We start from the raw sequence: 26,880 nt of genomic DNA on the forward strand, positions 1-26,880 counted from the left end.
AAATGTAGAATAAAGTGTGTTCCGTTTGATCTTTCGCCTCATTTTTAGAATTGCATGGTCACCGGTATTGGAAATCTTTCATGCGATGCGATACTCATAGGAAGCCGGTCGCCAGGATGGGCGAATCCACCGGCGAACCGTTTCTTAACGTTTTGCAGTCGCCTGAGCTGCTGATGCTGAACGGCCGAACGGAACTCCGTCAGCCGATCCATCGGCCAATCGAACGGTAAACGTAGGGCGATTGGTAAGCAAATCGTCCGTCGTCGGCCGACCCCCAAACAATCGTGCGATTGCAATCGAGCAACAAGATAACGGTCAGTTTCGTGACGGTTTTGAAGAATTCCTAAGAAATCAATTACCTTTGGGTAAGCTTTGGCAGATCTCGCTGTTGAATTAATTTATATTTCTACAGTTAACAAACCGTTGCAGCAATTAGTTCTGGTACAGCATGCTTGGTAGGACTTTTGCAGTCTTTCTAGTCTTCTTTATCTCCACAAGCTCAGCAATATTGTCAATCAATGGTGCTACTGGGAGTAGTTTTAACGTTTTTACACTCAAACTTTGAAATATTCAATTCACATGGTTATTATTATTTAAATCAATAGGTTGTTTTAACCGTTTTTGGCTTTTGGTTTTCTTTCTCTTTCTCTTTTTACTTTTGCTTTACTTCTTTTCTTTTACTCTTTTTACTTGTCTAATTGATTTCAACATGTTGTAAAATTTATGCTTATGAATGATTTTTAGTTAATATTTGATTACTTTTAAAAAGGGAACTTCAAGTACTAGCTTTGATTATTATTTATTCAAGTCTCTTTCTCTTTTGTTTACTTTTTATTAGTTTTTGAAGATAACTACTTTTAGTGTGTAGATAACTTTTTTAATATTGATTACAGTACGGCTTCAATGTGTTATTATTTTTGCGTCATGAATTGTAGTTGACTATTGAGTTGAGTTGAGTGGCCACTACTAGTGACTAGCACAGAAAGCCTGAACTCCTGGAGGTCTCGGAAGATCCGTCCGATATCTTCCAGTTAATTATTCCCTAGAAGTATGGAAAATCTTTCGCAAAGACACCTTCGCAAAGATTCCAGTGATAGTCTTTGGCCATTTGCCTTTTTTGCTGCTCAGCAGCAGCAGCCGTAGTCAGGGCACAGGGCTCCACAAGGCACGCACATACCACACATTGTGTCGCAGTGATTTAGTATGCAAAAGATTTAATCCAAAAATATTAATTTGGAACTTCCGTCCTGTTGGCGGCGGCCGGACATCTAGCCCTTCGCACAGAGAGGGTTAGGCAGGATCCGATGCTACGGATACGTTAACAAGAACAAGTGTACAGTGCGCCCGAACGAAAAGAAGAAGCCTCCGGTCTCCGGTAGGCAGTAGCAGTTTGTCTTTCATTTTTCTCATCATAAAACATCTTCCGAGGGCTGTTTCTTCTGGCCGGGAGTCCAGCTTCTCGCCAGAATCAACGGAACTTCCTTCGCCCGGCCCAAAAGGTTCAGGCAGAGAGGGATTATTCTAAACTATCAACCTTACGGCTTGGACACCACCCGCCCCATTCCGACCCGTATCCCGTTTAGATGAGCCATGCAGCCATGAGTGTTTCGATATAATTATGATAAACTTGGCAATCTTCCGATGTTCTTAATTTGCACAGAACCCCTTTCTGCCGAGGGCAAGGCCGTTCCGGGTGACGGTGCTAAGCCGGTGCCGGACTGTACAGGACGAGGCAACCTCCCCCCAGCGGATTGGCCGGACCAAAGTGTGGCACTATTAGTCTGCCCCGAGTCACCGGTTTTATGAGCTCGAGCAGAAGATGCTTTTAGCCGTAATGAAGATTAATTGAGTAAGAAACCGAAGGACGCTATCTTAGCGGTACCGAAGAAAGCGACTCATGCTAATATTTTCTAACACTCAAGACGTAGTACATCTGGCCCTGTTTCCTGGGGATCTGGTTTTATCTGCCCATCTCTGGACTGTGCTTTTTTCTGACTTAAAAATGGCGAAACCTGGGCGGAACTGGGCGAGTCCAACTAATGGGATTATGGGCAGAGCATCACCGAATCGCACCCCTTTTTTCGATATTTAATCCCAAAAGCAAGTATTATCGCTTTTACCGGGACACGGCTTTGAGGTCGAAGCAGCCAGCCTCTGCCGTGCGGACGGTGCGGCCTCGGCCCCGGTCTCCGTGTGTCACTGGCAAGTTAATGGCAATTTTTCAATTTTAAATAGCTGTCACCCTCCACTGGGATCGGCCTGGCGAGTGCGTGTTTGCGTTGGGAAAATTAATAATGGCGGCAAATGGGTCACAATTGGGCTCCGGTTGATTATGTTTGCTCGGTGTACTCGGCGAACAAATTATGCTCCCGCTATGAACTTCCCAATGGGGATTTTGAAAAATGACACCGACGCCGAGCCGAGGTTTATCATTATTCGATAATTTCCCCATTTCAGCAATACAAATTGATTTCGCGATCCAGTTGACACTTTTATCTGTAAGGAGCCGCAAAATGGATGGTGTGGTGAACACAGTGAACAGGAAATATTCAGGTCCGAGTTGCGGGCTACAGCAGATGGAAAATGGATATTATTTTATGTAATGCGTTTCGGCTATTCGGCGGAGTTCCTAGTTATCAGGAACAAGATTTTTCTGATAGGCACTACAGTATTCAAATTTCGGGTTTCTACTCTAACTCTTAGTCGGAGGTCGCTTCACAAGCAACGCAACGCTTCCTTAGTTTTTTTTTGTGTTTTGTTTTCCTGTTACATGTTCGACAAATGGTTTTTAGTTTTAATCTACCGGACACACGCAGAGTGCTAGTCGAAGTCAAGCTCCAATTTGGTGAAGTGTGTTACCGGCCAGCTTCATGGAATGATAGATTGCTTGATGCAATTCCGAGTTCCACACAGATTCACGCAGACGAAGCAGCAAAATTGCGGAAGCTGCTGAAGTGTACACAAACGATTTTCAGAAACTGACCAGTCGCTGGTCGACTTTTATTTCGCGGGAAATCGCAGCACCAAATCCACTCTGTTGCCATTGTTGCCTGTCCTGTCTCAGGCAGGTTTGGGAGTTCCGTACCCGTAAGAGTGCCAGATTTGTTTGCTTAAAAGCATTCCAAGTTTTCGCACGATTCTCGTTCGAAAACACTCTGCGTTGCCTTCGCAATCGCGCAGCTCTGACGAGCCCTGTCACCAGTGAGCCAGGAACGGAAACAGTAGATAAAACAGGACGATAGATCCGAGAGCTCCGGCCGATGCGGCTCGGTGCTAGCTAATCCACCGATCGATTCGTCCGGTCCGGTGGCGATACAACAATTACTCACCACTTATCTTCATCTGTCTTGGGTGTCATCCAGTGTTCCTCCAGACGCTGGAAATAAATGGCGATCGGTGGTGCTCCGACTTTGAAATCTTGCACCCGAGTACGTGCACTGCGCTGTGAAACGCTCAAGTCCGGTCATATACTAAAAAGCAATACTCCAAACAATCGGTCGGACAGTAGAGCACAGTGAGCGCCGTAGCGGGGCAGCAGCTAGCTACCATCCCCAAAAGCCAAACATTCGGCCGGACCCGTCCAGGAAAACAATTCCCAGCTTCCAAGTCAAGACGACCCTCGGAGCTCCGGGAGCACCGGGACGGCCGGGCGGAAGCGAGCGCTGATCGGGGCGAGTGGGATATAAAAATTCACCGTTAAATAATGCATGACCAATTCCATTTGGTATTTTTCTCTTCGAACTCCCACCGCTGGCAGCCCCCCGGTGGGTATCCTGTGGGCCAACAACGGGGGCCCACAGGACCCACATGGGGCTCACCATTTCTTTTGTCTATTATGATTATACACATTTTCCGGACCGATCCGAACCGGAAAACAGGGGAGGCGGCGGGGCGAGAGCCAGTTGGCACATATCCGTAACTCGGACTACTCCAAGGAATTGGCAATAGTTGGGGGTTGGGTTGGGTTGGGTTGGTGTGGAACCACGTGGCAGGCGGCAGTTGGTGGCCCCGTGCAGTGCTTCATGATTTTATTTCATTTTATATTTTTATAGCTTCTGTACTTACTCCGATATTTGCCCACCGTTACAGCAGCCGGCCGGCGGGATGTAGCGGGATGGTGCGCCGCTCTGTGTCTTCAAAACATTCTATCGAACGCCGAAAGTGGGCTCACTGCTGGACCGACCCTGCTGCCGACCCCCACGGCCGGTGGCCGGTGGTCAATTAGATTTATTGAAATCTTTTGCATTATTTATAGCAGCAACTGGCTAGTAAATCAGATCCGGGCCTCTCTCTCTCTCTCTGAGACGGACCTCGGACGGACGAGAAATACGTTTCGCTTATTCTTCATTCCGTCGCCCGGATTCGATTATGATTGTAGAGAGAGAGAGAGGGAGCGCACGAGGAGGGGAATTCTCGATCGGTTAGCCAGTTGATAGTCTGATCTGTAGCTAGTTTACGACCTGGCGGTGACCGGCCTCGCCCGCGACGTCCGTAGCATCACTGGACCCCATAAATAACGCGCATCCGAATCCTAGATCGCGCCACCTGGGCCACCGGTGTAGGTCTGTCGGTCTGTTTCACCCAGGGATACCGGGGATAATGGTCCGGTCCACACCAGTCCAGTCGTCACTCACTCGCTGATTGGATTCAACCGAGAGGCCCTCGCGAATGTCCTTCGCGGTCGCGCGCTTCTTGAGAAAGCGCTACTTTCGCCCGGAGGCCACCGTCTTCGCGGTGTGAATAATTTAACCCCGAAGCACCCCAAAGTGGCCACGTCCAGGATGGGCTCCAAAAACCACCCACGAACCCTCGCAGTGCGGACCTACCAAGCTTGAGTTATTCGAACGTTTGTCCACGCACTGTTTGCACATCAGCCAGCGGAAACTCAATTTTATGTACCTTTTTTTGACACGAATAATATGATTTTCACAGAAACCCGTGCCGTTCTTTTTGTTAATGTGCACTTTCGGAACCGGGGCCGGTGTGTAAATCTTGTTTATGCAAATGGTCAAATCGTATTTGTTACACTATAGACGCCTTTTGAGCCTATTTATTCTGTCTTGTACCAGATTTATGTCCATGTTTTATTTGTATTTCAACATATGTTTAACATAATACCGTAAAATATTGTTTTAGTGGTTAATTTTATTTTTTTAAGTTACTGTTAAGTTTTTTGTAAAACATACAGCACATTTTATTTCGTCAATCGAAAAAGAAGCCGTGGTAAGGAATAATTCCACTATATCAACACCGTGGATTAAAGGCATGCTGCAACATCGATCAATAAACCGCTTACCTACTCCGAAGGGCCATCTGGGCGTTACAACGCCAACACCACATTTTGATGGCTTAGGTACTCGGCACCAAAGACTGAGTTTAGCACTTTGTAACAAATTATGGTTTTAAATACCGACTGCAACACATTATTACTAAAAACGATCCCATAACGTGAGGTAGAAATTATAAAATTAGTTTGAAAAAAATTCGAAAAAAGGAAGAACGCAACACATCAGTTGATGAATGTTTCGTTTAAGGATCCTTTGCCTTGCTCGCCTTTACTCTATTTCATACTCTCTAATACTTCACCCAGATGTGACACCGGCACGACTTGAACTCAATCACGGAGCAAACGTTGTCCGAAAGTGATCAGACAATACAGGCGGTCGAGAGAAACAGTGATTTACATGTTGTTAATATATTTTCATCATTTTTTGCGCGTTTCGGACCGCCCACGGACGGAGGCAGCTGTTACACGCCACGGAGCTGCAAAGTGAAACCGAATTAAAATCACGATGAAGCTAGGTAAACGACAAAGTTTGATTTATTGCCTGGTAACTTGCTGCTGGGTGTAAAAAACAACACTTGTGAGCCGCAAAGATTTCTTTTCTTTTGCTAATTTGGAATAAACGTTGGATACGACTGGAAAATTATGACAAAGCATCGCCTAACAGATAAGACTACAGAACAATAACTACAGATAAGTATAATATGATTCGGTAGTAAATAAAATGTAACAAAAAACCTAATCAAATCAATTGAACTTGATTAAGGATTTTTTTCATACTATCCCTACACTGTTGGAGCCGTCAATGATGTCCCTAGCGTTCCTTTCTTTATTGTAGCGTTGTCTCAGATGTTTCGAACAATACAATTTAATAAGAATACAAAATTGCCTAAATTGTATCGTTAAAACGAGTGTGCAGCACATAAATCGCTATCGAACCAAGAAATATACAACACGCCACGAACCACTCAAAAATGAGAACAGAACACGCTCCCCGCACGGCGAGCCCTTGATGTTCAATTCAAATTTTGTGCCATAAAACCATAGAGCTACATAAATACGGTTTATTATAACATAAACCTCCTACAGCAGGCTGCTGGATTTGCTCTCTCTCTTCCTCTCTCGGCCGAGGACGATGCTTTCACTCACTGGGATCTGTATATTTATAGCGCCATTAGGATATTGTTTTGGCTCGCTGATGCTCATTTGATTGTTCGAGGTACTTCGAGAGCGCAGGGTTGTGTGTTTGTGCGTATCTTTTTTGCCCTCCCAGCTCCCAGCCGCCGTTGAAGTCCGCAGCTTTGGGTGTCCATCGTCATTTCTTGGTTGAATGATTTCCTAACCAGAAATCCTGGGAGAATTTCTCAAGAATTCGTGTCGCTCAGCGACAGTGCAGCCTGAAATCCGTGCCAGGACGAAGCCAGATATTGGCCCGATTGGATGCCATCCTGTACTCCTCGGGGGCCGTTACACACACGTCACTGGCAGGGGGAGAGGGCATCAGGCAAAAGAAAGGCAAAACGGCACCAGGAGGACGAAATGGGTCGTAAAGCAATGGGTTCCCATTCATATTGCATGGCACGGCAGGCGGCATGCATGAGCGCACTAATGTATCATCGGTAACCCGTGAATCAAAAGAAATTATTCATATCGAGCTCCTTTTCAGGCTGTCAAAATCAGAAGCCTTCGGGCCCCCGTTCCGGCCGAGTGACGGCGAGGCCAACTCGCCTGCATCCGTTCGCGCAAACGACTCCTCGACGAAACCGCAACGACGTGCAGCGAAATGTTGGATAATGTATGTACCGATGTATCTGTAGCATAAAAATGCCACAATTGTAAATGCCTTTGCCCACGCCATTTGAAGAGGAGTCTGCTGATGAAGACATTCAAAGTACCCCGCGGGTCGCGGGCCGAAGGCGATGTGCGTTTGTCTCGAACCGCCAGGCCAAGAGGAAAGAAAAAGGATTCAACAAACAATATGTATCGTCAACGCACTTGGGGTTTATTGTGTGGCAGCGGGAGCTGGCAGCCACAGTTATGGTGTTTTAATGGCGAATTTCACCCGGTACGCGGTTGGCATTTGCGAGAAAGCAGCACGCCCCAGACGTGGAATGCGGACAGGCCTTTTTCCATTATCTGCCTCGCTAATTGTGGAGAATCGTTGCACACAGTTCAAAGTCCGCAAGTGACAGCCACGAGTCCTTCGCCATCGATAGCCTTACTAGAAGCAAATCCTTTTACCCTTAATCCCTTACTTCGATTAGCAAATCCTTTTGCTAGGGCGTTGCGCTACTTACGATAAGGTCTTGAAACACAGCACCTTTAGGGTTCGAACCACCTTCAACAGACGCTAGCGAATTTAGGCAAAACATCACAACATATCTAGCATTAGTGTCTCAAACGCTGGCATGATGCTCAGACGCTGAAGGATCGAATAACAATGCTGGCCCGGCACCGTAAGACGTTAGGTATAGAGAGCCAAGCATTCAAGACGATTATGCGATGCGCTATCTAATGATGATCAGCATATCTTCGAAGGCGTCAAGAGCACGATTGAAATACCGTAAGACGTTCGTATTGTAGGTAACTTCTAACCAATAACATAAACTTTGGTACATGATGTTACTAAAGAATCATGTAAAAAATATTTAATTATTAGCGACGTTAATTTCTCTTAAATTCTGATAAAATAGTCAGCATTCTAAGCTATGCGTCTAAGCATTGCAGCTTAGAGGAATTTCTATGTTTTTTTTTTTAATTTAATTTAAAAAAAATCCACAAGATTTCATCTTTTCAGACTTGTTGAAACCTTTCAACAATTAATGCCATTCTATTATTTACGGCACACTAGTTGGAGGATTTTTCTATGGCAGACAAAAAAAACTTCTCCAATTCGTACCAATCGTCACCCCGTCGTGTGGGCCAACCTGCTGAGAGCAGCAAGTCGAGGTGTCGCCAACTTGCACCGCCCATCGACTATATTCCATTTGATGTTCTACATTAGTATTACCGCTCCGGCATCGCCGACGTGTGCGCTCGATGGCCACACAAGACACACCACGGCGGGGAAAAGTGTTGCCTGGCGCAGTGCCGTTAACGATGGCCACGCTGCTGCTGCTGGTGGAGCCAGGGTTGGACTTGCCGCAGCCGGAGTGCGGAGGTTTTGAACCTTCTAAGAAAGCCGGCAAGGAAAGTGCTAATGTTTTATTCACCAATTTTAAGAACACAGCAAAACAGCTCATAAATATCGAATCAAACGTTTGCCCGGTCAAGCGAAAATCTACAAAGCGTGAATACTTAATAGAGCGCCCGCCCGGCCGCCGTGCATATGTTCCCGGTGACGCTCGCCAGCGACGACGACGACGACGGCACCGGGCGGTGGTCCACAGGACATCGAATGCGGAATCGAATTACGATTGCGGTATGCAGCATCCAACGTCAAACGGAAGAAATTGGGCAACTGGTGACCACTGCAATGCCCAACGACTTTCGACTGCAGCATGTTCCGGCTTGCCGAACGTTGTTTATGCGCTGCATAAAAGATTACGCCTCTAGCGAGGAACTCATCATTGGCGAGTCTCGGACAAGAACCGCCGTCGGGCAGCAGTAGAAACTGGGGTGCAGTTCTCCCGGCAATGATTAAGTTCATTTACACGAAATCGTAATTTTGGCGGCGGCCACTCAATTAACACAACTTCATTTAAATTTATCCTAACCAATAAATAACCCCTTTGATTGCTAACCGTCTAATCAATTACTTCAAATCTAATTCTGATCTGGTAAAAAACTCCAGTGCTGTATCTAAAATCTTATGTAAATCTAAATTGAACACATATAGATACCTCTAGGCAAACTATCGCAAATTTAACATTAAGTCACCAGAAGTATAAATCAGATGTTAGCTTCCTTTACACGTGGAACTCCATTCGTTAGAGGTTCCTTGCACAATCATCTTCAGTTATTGATTTAAGAACTCAGAGGTATTTTCAAAGCTGCATCTTTAAACAAATTCATACCTTTCATTTGACTTTGTTAGGGAAGAAACTCCCTGCAAAATAAACGCCCTTTGTTAATAAACGAAAAACAATGTTTGCGCAAAACCTTACTTTTTTCAACACTAGTCCCTGTCATTATTGACTCATGTACGTTCTACAGATCTCGTTTTTGAACAAATTCTTTGACAACACCGGAAGTGCGATGTACGCGTCACGCGATCACAACAGAGATCACGTGACGTCATCGTTCTCACCCAACTCACTGGGACGAATCAAAACCATCAACTTCCAAGAGCAACCATAGCGTAACCAGCCTCTCGTAGGCCGTGCCTCCCCGTTTTGCAACATGTTTTCAACTGCATGATAATGTTCAGGGTAACCCACACACCACTTTACCTTTCGGGCGGTGTGCGTGGGTCAACAATAAAAAAGCAGACCCCCCGGAGACAGGTTAACCGTAGGGTAGCGTGTGGATCGCCAGTTTCACTACCCTTAGTTTCTGCTCGAAAGCCGTACAAGTAAGGCTCGTCTATCTACACTGCTCAGAGTACTGTGCGAACGGTCGTTCTTTTCCTGCTGTTCTTTTGCTGGTGTTTTGTGGTGCAGACTTTTCGTGACCTTGCCAAGAAGAAAAGATGTAGCTCGGACGGTGATCGAGATACGGCGATCGCTAGACCAAAACGGTGCATGTTAAGTGTGTTGCCGGCAAGTAAAGTGAGTGACTAAAGAAGTGAAAACGAGGCAGTGCCGGTTGGTGAATGTTAATTGTTCCTGAAAAAAGCGTTCTGTAGCATAAGAACAATTTAGAGCACATGCAACAATTGGGTGAAGAAATTTGATGTAAACATCATAACTAGGACTCAAAAATAGCTAGTGAAAGCATAAATAAACCCCAAACAAAGGTAATAATGTGGAAAGCCAAATCTCAGAATACTTCCCTTTCCAGTTTACAAATGTAGTTCTAAAAACTACATCCCACAACAAACAATTGCGCACCAAACGTTGGCGCAACACGGTCATACGCGCGGTGCAACTAGTTGTTGCGAGAACCTCCGGAACCTTCGTCCGGAATGTTCTCCCGCCGATGGTCAGCTCCCCAGAGCGCGTGGTGGGTTCTACAATAACAGTGGAAAAAGCCCATCACCCTACACAGTTGGTTGAATAAAAAGCGGAAAACCAAAACCGCTCAACCGAAACTGCCCGCCAGTCCCGACCGTCCCGACTCATTGTCACCCTTCATGGTCCGGGGCGAATAAATGTATCACCAGGAAGCGAACTCGAGCGTCGGCAGGCGGGCGCCGAAATGGCCGGTAAACTGAGCGACCCCCAGCACCGGCCGTGAATAGAAAATTGTTCTGTTATTTCCTCCCATTCAGAACGCCGCCTCGGGCCGCATTTTCATGCTAATCTAATGCCCGCAGGACGGACAGAATCATCGAACGGGATTGACGCCATGTTTACCGACGGCGAACACTGGGTCCATTTTCTTTGCAACCACCCGAATTTGATCGGCAATTAGAAACTTGAGCGTTATTAAAGCACAGTTTTCGTACAAATATTTTTTTAACTTTTTTATGGCTTATGGAAAAGGCAATGATTCATTTATTACAACCATGTTGCCCCTTTTCATGACTGGCCATTGTTATTACCAACAATCATTTTTCCTATGCTCAATTAATTGCTCGTGAAGCAATCGAAGAATAATCTTTGATTCGAAAATTGTTGATACGCTGAAATTGATGAACATTTTTGGCGAAAGACATAATGAGTAATTTGTACTGTCCTACATGTTCATTTTTGTCTAGTTTGCTTATCGAAAAATACGTTTTTGAACATAAGTAACTCAACCACACAGACTTTTATTGTTATTGTTTGGGGCCTTGTAAACTTTTAAACCATTTGGACTGCCTTGTTTATACCTTGCCTTTATGAGCTCACCATCCAACAACCAACTTTTAATACAACAAAGCATAAGCTTTTCTTACTTTTGGACTAAACTTTTCGGAATTTTTATTGACAAATTTGAATAAGAAAATTCCAAATGCAGACCAAGGAAATATGAATCCAAAATTTACCGAAGCGGCAAGACCGGGCAAGTGGTATGATCTGGCATTAGCTAGCAAGGAACCAATGGAACAAGCTACTTTGGAACAAGCAATGATCTCATTTAGATTCTATCACGCACAAAACAGAAAAAACAAAAAAACAATCACCGAAAAGGAGGAATTTTTGTATGAAAATGACCTATTCTATGATGAAAAACCCGTCAAGGCAGAAAGGTAAAGCTGCTCAGTTCGTATAAACTATAGCGTTGACTTCATCAACCAATTTGCAGCCTAGCAACATGGCTAAAACCCAAATCCGCTTGTTTCGGAGAAAAGCTCATAAGCTTAATTAAGGGATTGCCGCATACATTAAAGCACCAAAAATTCACCAAATGGCGAACTTCTTATTGACCAATTAAAGACACACTTTTCGTGCAGAATCCGCGCACACTAATTTGCGCATGCTAGATCAACAGTTTGAAGCGCTTCCGTTCTTTTGTTGCTGTTTGGCGTTGCAGGGTCAAACATAAATCACCTGTCAAACGCTAGCCTTTTGGGCATTTTTAGCATTCCGGCACATGAGGGTTGAGTTTTTGTTAATTGGACCTTCGCTAAAAAACAAAACCCAGAATGATGCGCTCACAAAACAGCATCCATTTTGTGAGAAGTTCTTCTCGACTGGCGAACCATAGCCGTTTCGTCACCATTCTGATATGCCTCTTGCAAAATGCCTCCGTTCCATACGAGGCGCATTATCGAATAAAGCTTTCACCATCATCATCATCAGCGATCGCGGGTTAGAGGGCTGCGGGTTGCGTGTGCCATAGCCACCACAATCAGCTCGGGATGCTTTTGACACACTGGCTCCGGCTCGCTAGCTACCGCGACCCGCTACATCACAATCATTCAAGTTTGTCATCCATAACCTCATACCTGCGCCAGCGTATTAAAATTACGGCTACCGTACAGGTCACCTGTGCCGTGATGTTCTGTGTACCTTCCGAGGGCTAACCGGGGATAATGATATAGATTTCGCTTACGCTCCGTTACGGCGTAACCGCGAGTTTTCACTTTCCATTTTTAGTGATCGCCTCGCTCTCTCTCTCTTTCGCTAGCCGAGGCAGTTCTGGGAGAAAAATGAGTATTTTTTGGAACGACATCTTGGAGATAGTTCAAAACGCTGTGGACACGGATCCCCAATAGATTGCACAATGCGGCGCACAGGGAGGACGCTACTGGTGCTGCTGTGTGTGGCGCTTACACTAACCACTGGGCAAATCCAAGATGCCACCGTCGTCCTTGGTCAGGGAGCGCTCGTGGGGGTAAGTTTGCGGTGGCGTTCCGTGAAGGAACTGCGAAATTACCATCACCCATTTCTCCGCCAATAGCTGAAGGTGTTCCCGGAGACATCCCGGATACCGATCTTCACCTACCTCGGAGTTCCGTACGCAAAACCCCCGCTGAATGAGCTTCGGTTCGCGCCACCCGTTCCAAGTGCCGGCTGGAATCGGACGCTCTACGCCCGCGACTTCAAACCCATCTGTCCGCAGATTGAAAACAATAGCTACGAAGACCTGGACGCTGGTCGGCAGTTTCGGGCACGCCAAACCAGCGAAGACTGCCTGTACCTTAACGTGTGGATTCCGGAAACGGCCATCCGGTACGGTGGGTTCCCCGTGCTGGTGATGATCACCGGCGAGGAGATGGCGTTCGACTGGAACGCGAACCGTGCCACCGGACTCGACCTGGCCGCCGACGGCATCATCGTGGTGACGGTTCAGTACCGGAGCAACGTGTTCGGATGGCTGTCGTTGGGTCAACGGTACGCACCCGGTAACCTGGGACTGCTGGACCAGCATCTGGCGCTGGTCTGGATAAAAGACAACATCCAGAAGTTCGGTGGGGACACTAACCGTGTCACGCTACTCGGCCACGGCAGTACCGGAGCGCCGAACGTGATGACGCATATGGTGAGCCCTCGGGCACGGGGACTCTTCGGTCGGGCGATCATAATGTCTGGCACGATCTACTCGCCGTACGCGGCGGTCAACGTCGACACGCGGCTGTCGCAGGAGATTGTCAAGATACTGGCGTGCAACTACGACGTCGGGCGGAATGTGCTGAAGTGTTTGCAGCAAAAGAGCATCCACGACCTGTTGCGGGCGTACGAGTACGTGTACCGGAACGGGAACTACACCGTGAACCTGGGGCCGATCGTGGACCACTATCTGCCTCCCGGCGACCGGTACGTAGTGGACGATCCTCGAGCGCTGTTCGCGGCCAAAGCGCTGGTCAACGAGGACATGCCGATCATGTTCGGTATCACCAGCAACGAGGGAGCGTTCCTGTACAGCCACTGGATCGAGCTGGCCCGTCAGGGTTACGCTTCGCTGCGGAAGTACATCAATGCGACGCTACTACCCAACATCATTGAGCAGTACCACTTCGAGGGCGTTGGACAGGAACAGGTATGTGGTGAGAAATCTAGAGGACTCCCAATTACCAATTAGAACAACTAAAGCAATTGGTATTGAATTGTCTCTTGTTCAACTTGGAAAGTATTGTAAGCATTGAATGCAGCAGCTCCTGATTATTTCCAAAATCTTAGTCTTTCCAAGATGAAATCTTGACATCGTCACGAGGTGTTTAAAGGCATAGCTTAATGTTGGCTTCTTCTTCTCTCCCATGCGAATGGATTCGCAGATACGGGAAACGATCAATTGGCGATTCTTTGACCAGATTCCTCCAACGGTTGCCGACCATCTTCGGGCGATCGTGAAGCTGGTGTCGGAAACCCGCCACGAGATACCGTTCTACCGCACGGTCCAGGTACTGAGCAGTCCCAAGCCGCCGCCAAAGCTGATAGCGATCGGCACGGTCGAGGGAGAATTCGTCAACGCCGAACAGCAGCAGCAGCAGCAACAACAAAAGCACGCTTCTGGGCCGGTGTTCGCGTACTTGTTCCACCATCCCAACTCGATGGACATGCGGGGCCGTATCAACTACTTCGGCGGGGCGTCGCACTCCTCCGATTTGCCATTCCTGATGGGCCCCAGCCTGTACCGGGAGATTGGGCGCAAGCGATTGTCGCTCACCGAGGACAAGCTGTGCAAGAAGATCCGGTCACTGTTTGCCGAATTCATCAAGGGAGGGTAAGTACGCGTTGGCCCTGTACCTCGCTCACTCTAACGTGTTTGGTTGTTCTGGTGCAGCAACCCGACACCTGGCCGCCAGTTTGACGCTTGGGCGCCGTACACGGAGCAGCTGAAGTACATCAAACTCATCTCGGCGAAACAGGAATCGGTGCACCGGAACGAGCACACGTCAATCGAGAACACGTTCGAGGACAACCTGCAGGAGATAGAAGAGAAACTGTTGGCCACCGAAGGGCCCCCGGGGGAACCGGCTCCCGGGAATACGCCCCCAAATCCGTACCTTCTTGGGGCCGACCAGCTGGCCGACCAGGAGAGCTCGCGGACGTCCAAGAGCGCCGTCTACCTGGGCGGGGCGAGTCGTGACTCGGAGTACTTCTACTATCTGCGCAAGATCAACAGCTTCTGGGAGCAGTTCCTGCCCAAGCTGAGCCAGATCGTGAACGAGACGAACCAGGAGAAGCTGCGCAACCGCCGCATCGACCTGACGCTCGAGGAGGAGCAGGACCTGTTCCGCGAGACGGCCGCCGCCTCCAAGTACAAGCACGCGTTCTTCTCGATGCTCACGCTGGTCTGCATGCTGCTGGCGGTGCTGTGCATGTGCGTGTACGTGCTGCGGAAGAACAGCACCAAGAGCCTGTCCAGCATCTTATGACATAAGTTCTTCTTCCGGTCGAGCCTCTTCGACCGGAAGAGCCGGCGCAAGAAGCCGGACGTGGGGGACGACGAGGACGACTTTCACGGGGTCACCGGTATCAGCCACCGGGTCCGGACAGCCGAGCGCGTCATCCGCACCAATCCACTGTACGGCGATAACTTCCGCAAGCTGAGCGAGAGCCTTAGCCGTGGCACGGCCGACGGAAGTGGGATTAGCGCGAGCAACAGGAACGTCATCGGTACGCACCGGTCCGGGCGGCTGTCGGTGTGCGAAGCGCCGGTTGCCGTGTTGACCGATCTTGACCAGGATCAGGAGGTCCGAAACTGGCGCTACCAACTATCGCCCACCCACTTCCACGCTCCGGACACCAGTGCCCGGCGCCAGAAATCGCCGCCCAGCCGGGCTGGAGGGCTTGTATAGTGCGATTAGGCCGTAAACTATGTGTGATTTAATCCCAATAAGAAGTGTAATAAAGAATGGTAACAAATCGGCTGGCCGTAGGATTTTATTCGCGTATGTTTTGCGTACTAAGGAAACCACATATTCAACGATTAAATTTTGAATTTAAATTCATTGGCAATATTTCCATTTCGCAAGGTATTGGTTTGTGTCTTAGATAAAGAAACGCACAGCGCATAGGTGTCGCTGTGTGTCGGTTTTCAAGGGTGTTTCGTGTCATTTTAGCATTTGTTTTGAAATTGTTTCGTTTTTGTTTATTTTCTACTCTATTGTGTTTCCTGCAGAAGTTTTAAATTAATCACTGGTTAAAGAAACAAAGAATTTTAATGAATTTTAAAACCCGTTTTTTAATATAATTATTTCGCTCGAGAAATTCTTCAAATGACAACTGTAAGAAAAGAAATAGGATTTTACAGTAGGAAACTAAAGAAAATCTCAACGTTTAATTTTAACAATGAATGTCTATTTAGCGTTTATCGAAAAGCAAAGCGTCCTTAAAAATCTCGCTTTTGTGTGACACAATCGGAGCTAATATCCTGTCAGCTAAAGCTCTACCTAATCTTCAAGCCAACGGCCGAATGCGCAACAACAGTGACTCATGTTGTTGATAAACACAAATTCGATAGTTAACATCATTTGAAGGTTATTTGCGTAGACCATTCTCAGGCAGTACGGCAGAATTTATCTGCAACCCGCAGGCAAACCAGAAGATTAGGTACTTGTTATTACTCGATTATAGGAAAAGTAGTAAATATAAAACCAACAAGAGTGCAACTGCGATTCAGATAAACTTCTAAAGTTTATTTACAAAAGAACCTGTTCAGTGTAGCACATCCACGTCAGCTGTTATGGTACGGTTACGAGGCCGCGAACCTGCTAATGGGAAGATAGTTTCCGCAACTCGGCCGGCTATTGGCAGTTCAAATACATTCTGGACTCCGAATGATAAGGTTTGGGCACCCAAAGTATGGGATCGGTCCAAGAACACCGAACCAGTTTCCAAAAATTTATCTTTTTCATGTGTTTATCTTTAAGTCGTGATGATTCTACCCGAATTAGAAAAACTGCACCCTAACGGTACTGTTTGGGTCCCTGTAACGGCACTACAGCTTCTGCCTTAGGATGGCGCTGAGTTAAGATAAGATTCAGGATAACCCATTTCCGCTGGGCATCGGCGGCACAACATTTCATTTGACCTTGTCTGACCCAACGCATCCGGCGAACAGATTCACTGTTGAAAAATCGACTGGGTTCCTTTGAACGGGTTAAGCAACACGCTTTATGGCTCGTACTATTGTTTTCTTTCCAAGCAATTTGGGACTATAAAAAGTATTCACAGGAACACTGAAGAATCCTTTCGGTACACCTTATCCATGAATCCTTCTAAAAGCCCTTCGCTTATGCATCCTGGCGAATAGTAATTTGAGACCTGCTCGAGGGAGAGAGAGAGAGAGAGCGAAAAAAACAGAGAATAGTGACACAATTTTCCTCTACAACGAATCTTTGTTTGTGTTCCTTTCTCGGTCTGTTCTTCGGTGGCCGAAGGGGGGTTGTTGGCCTCTTATGCGCTCTCTCTCTGGCTCTCTTCGTCTATCACCGAAGCCCTATCAGTGTCAGCGCGAACGAGACAACGCTAACCGGGTAAGATGAGATAGCACGCGAGGCCAGTTATGCTGGAACACCAGAATGGTCAGTGCGCGAGCGCGTGTTCTGTTGTGTAGATATTGTTTTGTCGGTTCGCCGTAGACACACGCACGTGGGAGAACGTTTCGACCGTAGACAAAACATCGCCCAAACAGCTGAGACAAAAGTAGACTCATCGCGATCGGTGGCGAATCGTACCCTGTAAAAAGGAGCCACCGTTCGCGAACTTTTATACGCAAGCAACGCACGGAAATATATCGTGACGAAGACACCAAACTCGCTGGCCGTTGAAGGTTTTCCCCCGAAGAATCGCGTGTCTGTGTGTTTGTGTCGGTGTGAACTGGCCAGGTCCGGCTTCGGTCGAGTGAAACTGCAGAAAGGCGAAATCGTACGAGTTCGCGGAGGCAACACATTCATCGATACGGCAAACCTTGTGCGGGGTATGTTCGAACAATTGTTGATTCCGTCGCGACCTCGGGGAACGGCTTGCATCGATTAACACCCAGCGTTACAAAGGGACGTCTTCGAGTGTCATCTGCCAGTGTCGGGGCAAACAGGCTTTTCCAATGTTACGTCATATGACCTAGTCAATACTGTTTGCATGATTTCCGAGAGGTGCTCGGCTGGTGGACGGGGGGACAGTCACAATCTTCGACGATAGTACAACATTGTATACTGTGTACTGTGCTAACACTACCACAACCTTCGGCGTAGCGTGCTGTGCCTGTGTGCCTACTACTGTTTATAAAAGAACCGAAAAGCTATCAAAACAAACGAACGAACCGACCGGCTTATCATCCGCGCTGGAAGCAGATTGAAATGTGACAGATACAGACTCCTTTCGGAGAGCATCAGCGTACTTATTTTGTGTTTGATTGATTAGCACTCACCATCGTAATCGAATTGAAGAACATCAACTGTCCATCGAATTGTCACATTACTGCCACATTACGTACGCAGTTTCGATCTTCTTTCTGGAAAAGATGTGAATGGAGCATAAGTTCGTTTTCGTGTTGGTGAAGAAATGTCGAAATTCATTTCGCGTTCCTCGAGACGGGAACTGCAATCGCACCGTCAGTCTGATACGGACCTTATAGTCTTCACAGATAACACACCATTATAACAAAGGCTCACTGTGGGCCCACCAACTCCCAGCCGGTGCAGAGTGCCACGAGGAGTAATGCTTGCAGAAAATGGGAATAATACACCAGATAATGGTGGAAGTAGACCGATGCGTGCCGGTTTCCATGAAAACGTGCTAAATTTTCGGTTCGAGTTATTTGTGCATTTTGATTGTCCAGACTGGCGGCGATAAATTAATCTGTTTGTCCGCCGTGGAAAACGTTGGGTCCCAGCTGGGAATCGACAGTTGATTGTGCCTCAATTGAAAGGCGAATGCCATTCGCGATTGGCGTCTGAGGATCCTGTAGCCCTGATGAAAGATTGATGTTCTTGATAGAATTGAGCAACACAACTGGTAATATGCTAACCGATCAAGCGTTCAGCGTGGCAACAGTGTTGATCATAAAAAGAATGCAATTTAGTTAACCTTTTAAATTGAAATGATTCAGAGAACGCTGATCGCGTGATGAATGTTAACTGTCTCGGAGAGCTGCGTGCTGAAGTGTATCCTGGGCTGGTATTCAAATAATTCTACCGTCAGCCCTCTAAAAACGTTGTATTAATAATGAATGAATTAGCAATTAATCTAGCAACCCAATTAATATGGGATTCATTTGCGGCAAGTGATTGCAATATTGGTCCGCTTAGTTGTCCGTTAGCTTATCTAAATTGGGTCATCAAAATTGCTCCTTACCTAGCATTGTTTGGCGCTTCAGATGTTGCACACAATCGCACTGGTTGTTTGAAAAAATAAAACACTTGGGACCAATTATACGATCGCTATCATACGTGGTTTACAGATGCCGACCGCGTGGAGGTTCGCCTGCAGGTGTTGCCAATTACATCAGCCACGGCCAAGTCCAAGGGTGTGCACGAATCGAAGCCGGTGGGGCGAGGTCATACACGCGTCACGTTGGCGACAGTGACCGAAGCTTGCCGTTTCTGTGTCTGACCGCCAAATCGATAACTGGACTCATGTTATGCACTGGTCAACAAGAACGGAAGAAGCTATCGCGAAGATCACACCGATCCGTCACAAATTTGGTCACAGAAAGTGAAAACACTGCCACACTCACACAACAATGAAGGGCGCCGCGTGTATTTTTGTTTGGTTCGCCTCTTCTCTCTCTCACACTAATTCTCTATCGTGTGGCTCTCTTTGCTCCGACGGCGTCCTCAATCAGCTGGCTTTTGTCAAACGAACCGCGAGCGCGACGCGATCAAACTGAAACCGCGTGTAATCAAACTCCGATGAGAGGCGCGCTCTTTGAGGTGGAACACCCTTAGGGTGTGTCATTGGGAATTTCTTACATAAATCAACCAGAATGTGTTTTTAAGGGCTTCACTTCACTTGCTGCTACGAGTCCTGGTGCTGTAAATGGGTGGTGCATCCAGCAAATCAGCAACCAGCAATTGATAACCGATGTTGGTTGAAGATCTGTCAAGGGAAAAACACTAATCAAGAACTCCGACTTTAAGCTTTATCTGTGGGATTGCTGTAAGGACCCTTAGGCTAAAGTTCCTCGAAGAAGCTAGTACTTCGTTAGTCTTCCCAGATCGTCAGTTGGACTGCTCATTTGTGATCAGTCTTTTCACCAAAGGTGATTCACCTTCAACGCTTCAAATTAAGTGTTTAGCGCCCACGGTAGCTCGCTCTCCATTTTATGTTCAACGCAATTAAACCGCAAATGCTCTGCGATCGGAAGTCTGGTCTCGCGGCCTCTCTCTGTCGTGTGTTCGATTCTCAATGAGCTTCGGGTTATCTCTCGCGTGCTGGCCAAATCGCGGTTGATGTCACAACATTATCTCCCGCTTGACTTTTCAGAACGCTCCCGACCAGCGGTCGTATCAGCAGAGACGGTGCGTTCTGTACCGGTTTGCGGGAGCCACTCCAAAAAGCATCGTCGATCGTCGCCGCCTCGTGTTGTGTGTTGTGTGTGCTTAGAACGGATGTCAACCTAGCCGTTTGACTTGATCAACTTTCAGCACCATTTTCCCATCGATAGTGGCTTAGTGTTATCAGAGTGTACCGTTCCCCGGGAGCGGGGGCAGCAGGAGCAGAGTCCGTGATTGCGATTGCAATCGTCGCTGCCTTTGTCTCAGAAGCGACCGATCACAGGATCGCGGCGTTATGCAAGTGTTGGCGTTTCGCGTGTCACACTGAAAGTCGTCTGTCATCACATCCCGGTCGAGGCGCACTTTCCGTTCAACATTCAGAGTTCTTCATTAACTAGCCAAGAGTAACAATCGCAACAGACCCCCCCGGGTATCGGTGACATTTGAGCTCGAACTCCGTGGGTTGCATGCTGACAGTGCCCTCGGCCTTCCAGCAAAATGATCGACCAGAAGGTGCCGCTGGAAGACGACAGGTTTGTTTTAATTGTATCTCTGTTTTGGTTTTATTTCCACGAAGCGCCTGTGTTCTAATTTTGTACTCCCGTTTTCTTGCTTTGCCGGTGCCTTTTCCTTTGAAAGAACGACGAAAGGGAAGCCCCAGTACAGCGAGCAATCGTACCTGGTCAGCCGGCAGTGCCTTCAGCGGGAAGATTTTAACCAACTATCGCAGTACGAACGTCTCAAACCGACCGGTAAGTGTGTGTTTGCGTTTCTGTTCACACGTATCGCGCTGCACTTCTAACGGTGCAGATAACGTCATCCAAAACATTGTAGCTCGTATTAATTGCATTGGGTTTCGCTCGTGCTTCCATTAAAGTGTATCGTGTGGTCACATGGCAGTTATGCTTAGCTTAAAGGCGATTTGTGCCCAACGCTTGCTGGTTTGAAAATTTGTAAATTTTGTGTTGTATTTATGCAAAAATAACTTTCAGTTACCTAGAATCATGCGGTTCGTTTTTGCCACTTTGCGCTCGTATTGATCTTTTCCGACCATTGGGCCCTTTTACGATCTATTAAGTTAGTTTGACTATATTTGGAAGTGGTCACCATACTGGTTTTTCTGGTAGTTTGCCAAAAATTTAAAAATATTCTCTACCAATCCGGAGACGCGTTGACACAATTTCTTCACGAATTGCCTAACCCTTTTCTAAAACAAACATTGCCTGTTGCCTATTGAAATGCACTCATTTGGCCGATGGCAAATCTGTAACGATCAATGATGGTCGCACGGCATCGTCATTCCAGTCCGAACTTCAAAAGTGCCGACTCATCTTACGTTACTGTCGATCAGTTTGGCACCGAAGAAATCAAATTGGCCAGAAGATGCGAACACCTTTTCACTGACACACATCTCAAATGTTTGTAGCCCCCACGGTCACGTTATAATTTAGTTATATTAAAAGTTTAAGCAACGTTCGCGTTTAGCTTCTTAGTTGATATTTTAATTCGGTGCGTTATTCGCAATGTATGTGCCGCGGCATCTCCGCTCGTTTGACTTCACAATTTACCATCTAATATAGGAGTATTATGATAATGGGTAAGCAATCACGCAATTTATCATGTCTCTCGTGACACACACGATCACTGCAGGTTGATGGGAGAAAAGACACGGAACGGTGTAAGAATTGTTCTCCAAATCTGTTTTTCTTTCAGCAATAGATTCGATCGGATCCTCCATAAGGAAAGTCAAGTGCCTGTCGACCTTAGCAGGATTCTTTCCGATTGTACAATGGCTCCCACAGTACTCCCTGAAGAACGATCTTGTGAGCGACATGACGGCCGGGCTGACGGTGGCGGTCCTGCAAATCCCGCAAGGCATGGCCTATGGAATACTTGCCGGTGTAACGGCGAACGTCGGACTGTACATGGCCTTTTTCAACTGTCTTGTGTACGCTGTCTTCGGTACGTCACGCCACATTTCAATGGGAACGTTCGCCGTGACGAGCTTGATGACGGCGAAAATTGTAGTAACCCACGCGACGGCCATTCCATCGGTGGTGGTGAGTCTCCTTTACATTACCCGTTTTCCCACTGATACTCATTTTTCATTGAAATGTTACTGACTTACAGTCCAACGGAACCGATACCGTGATGCCAACGTTAAGCCCAACCGATGATGTTCTTTACACTCCCATCCAAGTCGCGACGGCTGCCTCGTTCGTAGCAGGAATTTATTATGTAAGAACATTGCGTTCGTTGATCTGATTCAGATTGCCAATCATTCGTTCGTTCAATTAAGCCATTTTACTGATGTCTACCAACCATGTATTGTCTGTATTGCTTTCGTTTTAGTTTATGATGAGCGTCGCCCGCCTCGGAATGCTCTCGTCGCTGTTGAGTGAACCGCTAGTCAGTGGCTTTACGACGGCGGCCGCCGTCCATGTTATGGTGACGCAAGTCAAGGACCTCCTGGGCATCTCCATACCGCGGTACAAGGGAGCGTTCAAGGTGATCCTCTCGCTGCGGGCGATCTTCGGGGAAGTCCAAAACTCCAATCTGACGGCCGTCTACACCTCCGTGGTGGTGATTCTTTTCATGATCTTTATGAACGAGTACCTAAAACCGTGGCTTGCTGGAAAGTGCCGGTTTCCGCTTCCCGCCGAACTGATCGCCGTTGTAGGCGGTACGGTTGTGTCGTACTTAATAGGATTAGGGCCAAAGTTTGGTGTTGGTTTGGTGGGTGCGATACCGACGGGGTGAGTTGAAGCCGAATCGCTTTTGCGCAGCCAACCGTCACAAGAACGACCATTAATTCTTTTCAATTACAGTATTCCACCACCTGAATTTCCGCCGTTGGCTCTTATTAAAGCCGTTGCGGTCGACAGTATCGCAGTGACTATAGTGGGTTACTCTATCGTTATGTCGATGGGAATGATTTTCGCCCAGAAGGACAACTACGAGGTGCGCCCGAATCAGGAACTTGTGGCGCTCGGTGCTACGAATGTGGTTGGATCGATGTTTTCCTGCATACCAACGGCCTGCTCACTGTCCCGTTCTCTAATCCAGCATCAGACCGGTGGCAAAACGCAGATTGCGGGAATCTTTTCGTCCCTCATCATACTGGTGATACTGTTGTGGTTGGGTCCGTACTTTGAAAGCTTGCCGCGATGCGTGCTGGCCGGTATCATCGTGGTGGCGCTCAAAGGGATGCTGATCCAGGTTTACCACATCAAAAAGTTCCATCGTGAGGGACAACTCGAGCTGTTCGTGTGGTGCGTCACGTTTCTTTCGGTCGTCATCATTGACATCGACGTCGGGCTATTGATTGGAGTGGTCGTCTCGCTGGTCGCCCTGTACGTGAAGGGCTGGAAGACGTACCACCACCTTCTGGGCACTGTGCCCGATACCGCCATCTACGTCGACATCGGCAGTCACCAGCGGGCTGAGGAGCTGCCGTACATTAAGATCTTCAAGTACACCGGAGCGATAAATTTTGCCAACAAGAGCACCTTCAGGAAAGCTCTGTACAAGCAGACGAAGGTTCTGCAGCGGACGAACGTATCGCTAGTGCCACGCTACAACGGAGAATCGACGGGACTGCAAGCGACAAGAACGATCATAATCGATTTGAGTAGTGTGCCACATATCGATACTGCGGCTTGCAAAATGTTCACCGATATTAAGACACAGTTGGAGAAGCTCAGTGTAACGCTCCTACTGGCCACTCCGGCGGACTGTGTCTACGATACGTTAATCCACGCGGAAGCAATCGGAGAAGGAGGATTCCTCATCTTCCCAACCATACACGATGCGGTGCTGCACGCACAGGGATCCCATTCCAATGTGTAACGCTGTAATGTGTAATGAGCAATCAATTGGCTCTAATCCTCAAAATAGTGCCTTCTTGGGGCTAGCCAATTAAACGGTAAGCCAAAATTGGTTAGACAATATATGAAGAAGATCTTATGAGTAGCCGTAGATGTAGAGCCAGACGACGACGACACCAGATAGAATTTAGAACGAAAATTGTTGCAAAAAGTGCAGGTACGCAATGTGTTTTGTTTTAGTTTTTTCCATAGCATGCGCCCAAAATATAATGCCGCCCATTTTGGCGACGCAGACTTTTCCATAAGATGTATTGATTATACAAAACAAAATGTTACGTTTCATTACATTACTCGTAATCGCAGCCTGTAGAGGAAGTAGCTCACTAGTTCAAATACATGGTGTAACTTTTTTAAATGTTTTTTATGTATTGCTCAATCAATCCGAACATAATTGGACACAAAGTGATGTTGCATTCGGTCTGATCATTTCTATTTCGAATCGTGTGTTATGCAATGACTAAGTACTATGAAAGATGATCGTTTTACTTACTTGCCTGTAATCACTTGGGAGAGATGGTGACAACCTACCAATCATTATGAACTATTTAAACTTTCGCTAAACCCAACGGTCATTTTGAATCCTGACTGTTGTTTGACTTCGAATTTAGAAATTCGAATTCGAAATTTTCGAAAGAGCTCGGGAACGCAAAACGCAAAAAACAGTCAAGATGTCAGAAACTAAAGGGTTATTTCAAACGTCAAACGTCGTACGTCAAACAACAAGGACTAAAACGCGAACGCGGACGTGTCGTGGACTCGGGATCGTGTGTTAAATGTTGACTAAAATAACAGTGTCCACTGTGTACCGTGCCAGGATACGATAGGCAATAAGTGTGTAAGGAGTGAGTACAAAAGTGGTACCATCGCCAAAGTGGTAGCCAGGTGTTCAACCGTACCGAAGCGGGGCGTGTTGTTTTGTGAATGTTTGTGGGCGGTGAGTGCTGCTGTCGTGTGTGTGAATAATGTTCCTCCCTCGCCGTGGAATGTCCTGTCGAAGCAAAAATCCTTGGGCCTGGGGCCGATCAACGATTCGAGTGGCTTTTCAACGAGTATTAGCAAAATGGGGTGCTCACCTTCCGAAACCTTTTCAGCCCCGCACTGACAGTAGCCTCTTTCATCCCTTTCCTTCGCTCTCGCGGTCTTGCTTGGATGCATGTAACGAGACCCACATGCGAATGTAAACAAAGTGTTGTCTGCTGCCCGGGACGCTGCTGACTCCCGCAACGCGCGATTAGAGTTGGTCGACGAGGGAGGCCACTGAGAAAATCGATACTCACTGCCGCCAACCAGCCATCGAAGCAAACCTTGAAGTGGTCCAATAACGAGGGGTTGGTGCTTCTCCCAAACAATTACCCCATGTTGTGTCAGCGCATGGCACACTCTTGTGCTGCTTTCTGTGGTGGAAATATAGCTTTGTAGCTTCCTACCGCGCCAAGCTACAGTGATGATCAAAATAATAGCATCCACGTTTCAGTCGGCGAACCAACGTCTCTGTCGGTCGCTGATAAATATTGTATGTAAATAAGCATGAGCTGTGTGTACATAGTATGTGCTTGCTTGTGTGTGGCCGTATCAATGTTTGGCGCGCCGCTGACTCATACCGCATGACGTCGTCGGGCAGGCGGCCACTGGCAAATTCTCGACCAACAATGATTTACTGTTTCAGTTCTGGCGCCACCAAAACTGCGCCACACATGCCGGAGCCGGCCATTCCAAGGCACGTTCAAGCCGCTTTTACGATCGTTTCTGTTGATACTAGGCTTCTTCGAATGCCTTGCCGGTTATCCCTAGCACGGTTTGGGTGCGATTAAAAATACATCTTAAAAGCGCTCTCTGTTGTTTACAAATCCGGCAACCCCAGGGGAGGCGAAATGATCGAAACAAAACGGTATCGGATCACACCATGACCGGCATCGAAGCTTGGTTCGAGAATCGAGTAACAAGGAATCAAGTCGACAAAACAAACGTGCGAATAAAAGGGGTAGATAGTTTATCGAAGCATGCTAAGTTGCATTTGTGTCGTGTTCCGTGTCAACGATCAACAATTGGCCACTCGAAAGTAGAAAGCAGTGATGGTGCCTGGGAAAGTGTGTATGATTTAATTTTTCGGTTGCCGAAAAAGTTCTCAACTCTTTCCCTCGTTGTAGCGAAGAAACCCGGTACGGAAGCCATAGCGGCTAGGGTGCCAGAGCCTTCCGGAGCCACCCACACATCGGAGTATGAAGAGAGAAAAAGGCCACAGCGAAAGGAAATGGCAGTGGAGTGTTTGCTGTCACAAAATTTAAATTATGCAAAACGGAAGCTGTCACTGTGCTCTGGCTGGTGGCTCGGTTAAGGGAGAAGTGCAGCAATACTGTGCACCGCCCGATGCACTTTTTGCGCGCGTGTGTGTTTGTGTGCTGGCCCGAGTGAATTCCGAGGCTGCGGAGGCCGGAGCATATGAGGTTCATGTGGCTTCTTTTTCTATGTATTCCCTTCCGTCGCAAAACAGGTCCTTCTGCTGTGCACACATTCGTCCGTCCTGTTGGTGTCGTCGGCCGATCGTATGTTTGTGTGTGTGTGTGTGCGTGCGACTGTGGTGTGCGGGAAAAATGCAAAACTCGGCCAATAGTGTAAAAGGGAAATAAATCGATCAACACGTCCTTATTTTCCCGTCTGGCACGGGCACCTGCAATACGCCCCGGCCAGCCCGACCGGTTCACCGTGAAGGTTCGGGCTTGCGTGTGCTGTGTGTGTGTGTATTTAACAGTGTAGTGTCCTTTCTGAGGGTCCTTTCGGCCGTCGGTCCGCTTTTATTA

General features: G+C 47.4%; 2 protein-coding genes across 2 annotated transcripts; both read left to right on the forward strand.

Moving 5' to 3' along the window:
• Nucleotides 1–12,535: 12,535 nt before the first annotated feature.
• On the forward strand, nt 12,536–15,131 carry LOC128278658 (carboxylesterase 5A). Its single transcript, XM_053017390.1, has 4 exons — nt 12,536–12,646; nt 12,713–13,792; nt 14,028–14,476; nt 14,537–15,131. Exons 1-4 carry the CDS (start codon nt 12,536–12,538, stop codon nt 15,129–15,131), a joined length of 2,235 nt encoding a protein of 744 aa, XP_052873350.1.
• Nucleotides 15,132–20,212: 5,081 nt separating this feature from the next.
• On the forward strand, nt 20,213–24,403 carry LOC128277372 (prestin). The gene is made up of 6 exons (XM_053015819.1): nt 20,213–20,728; nt 20,835–20,947; nt 21,909–22,255; nt 22,326–22,433; nt 22,548–22,951; nt 23,024–24,403. Exons 1-6 carry the CDS (start codon nt 20,694–20,696, stop codon nt 24,042–24,044), a joined length of 2,028 nt encoding a protein of 675 aa, XP_052871779.1. The 5' UTR covers nt 20,213–20,693; the 3' UTR covers nt 24,045–24,403.
• The last annotated feature ends 2,477 nt before the right edge of the window (nt 24,404–26,880 follow it).

The sequence above is a fragment of the Anopheles cruzii genome, chromosome 2 (genome assembly GCF_943734635.1).
Source record: "Anopheles cruzii chromosome 2, idAnoCruzAS_RS32_06, whole genome shotgun sequence".
NCBI lineage: Eukaryota > Metazoa > Arthropoda > Insecta > Diptera > Culicidae > Anopheles > Anopheles cruzii.

Excerpts from the sequence above, each read along its gene's own strand:
- LOC128277372 (XM_053015819.1), top strand. The coding sequence starts at position 20,694 with ATGATCGACCAGAAGGTGCCGCTGGAAGACGACAG. Across the intron at positions 20,729-20,834 it reads GTGCCGCTGGAAGACGACAG|AACGACGAAAGGGAAGCCCC; the intron begins GTTTGTTTTAAT and ends TTCCTTTGAAAG. Across the intron at positions 20,948-21,908 it reads CGAACGTCTCAAACCGACCG|CAATAGATTCGATCGGATCC; the intron begins GTAAGTGTGTGT and ends TTTTTCTTTCAG.
- LOC128278658 (XM_053017390.1), top strand. The coding sequence starts at position 12,536 with ATGCGGCGCACAGGGAGGACGCTACTGGTGCTGCTGTGTGTGGCGCTT. Across the intron at positions 12,647-12,712 it reads GTCAGGGAGCGCTCGTGGGG|CTGAAGGTGTTCCCGGAGAC; the intron begins GTAAGTTTGCGG and ends CTCCGCCAATAG. Across the intron at positions 14,477-14,536 it reads GCCGAATTCATCAAGGGAGG|CAACCCGACACCTGGCCGCC; the intron begins GTAAGTACGCGT and ends GTTCTGGTGCAG.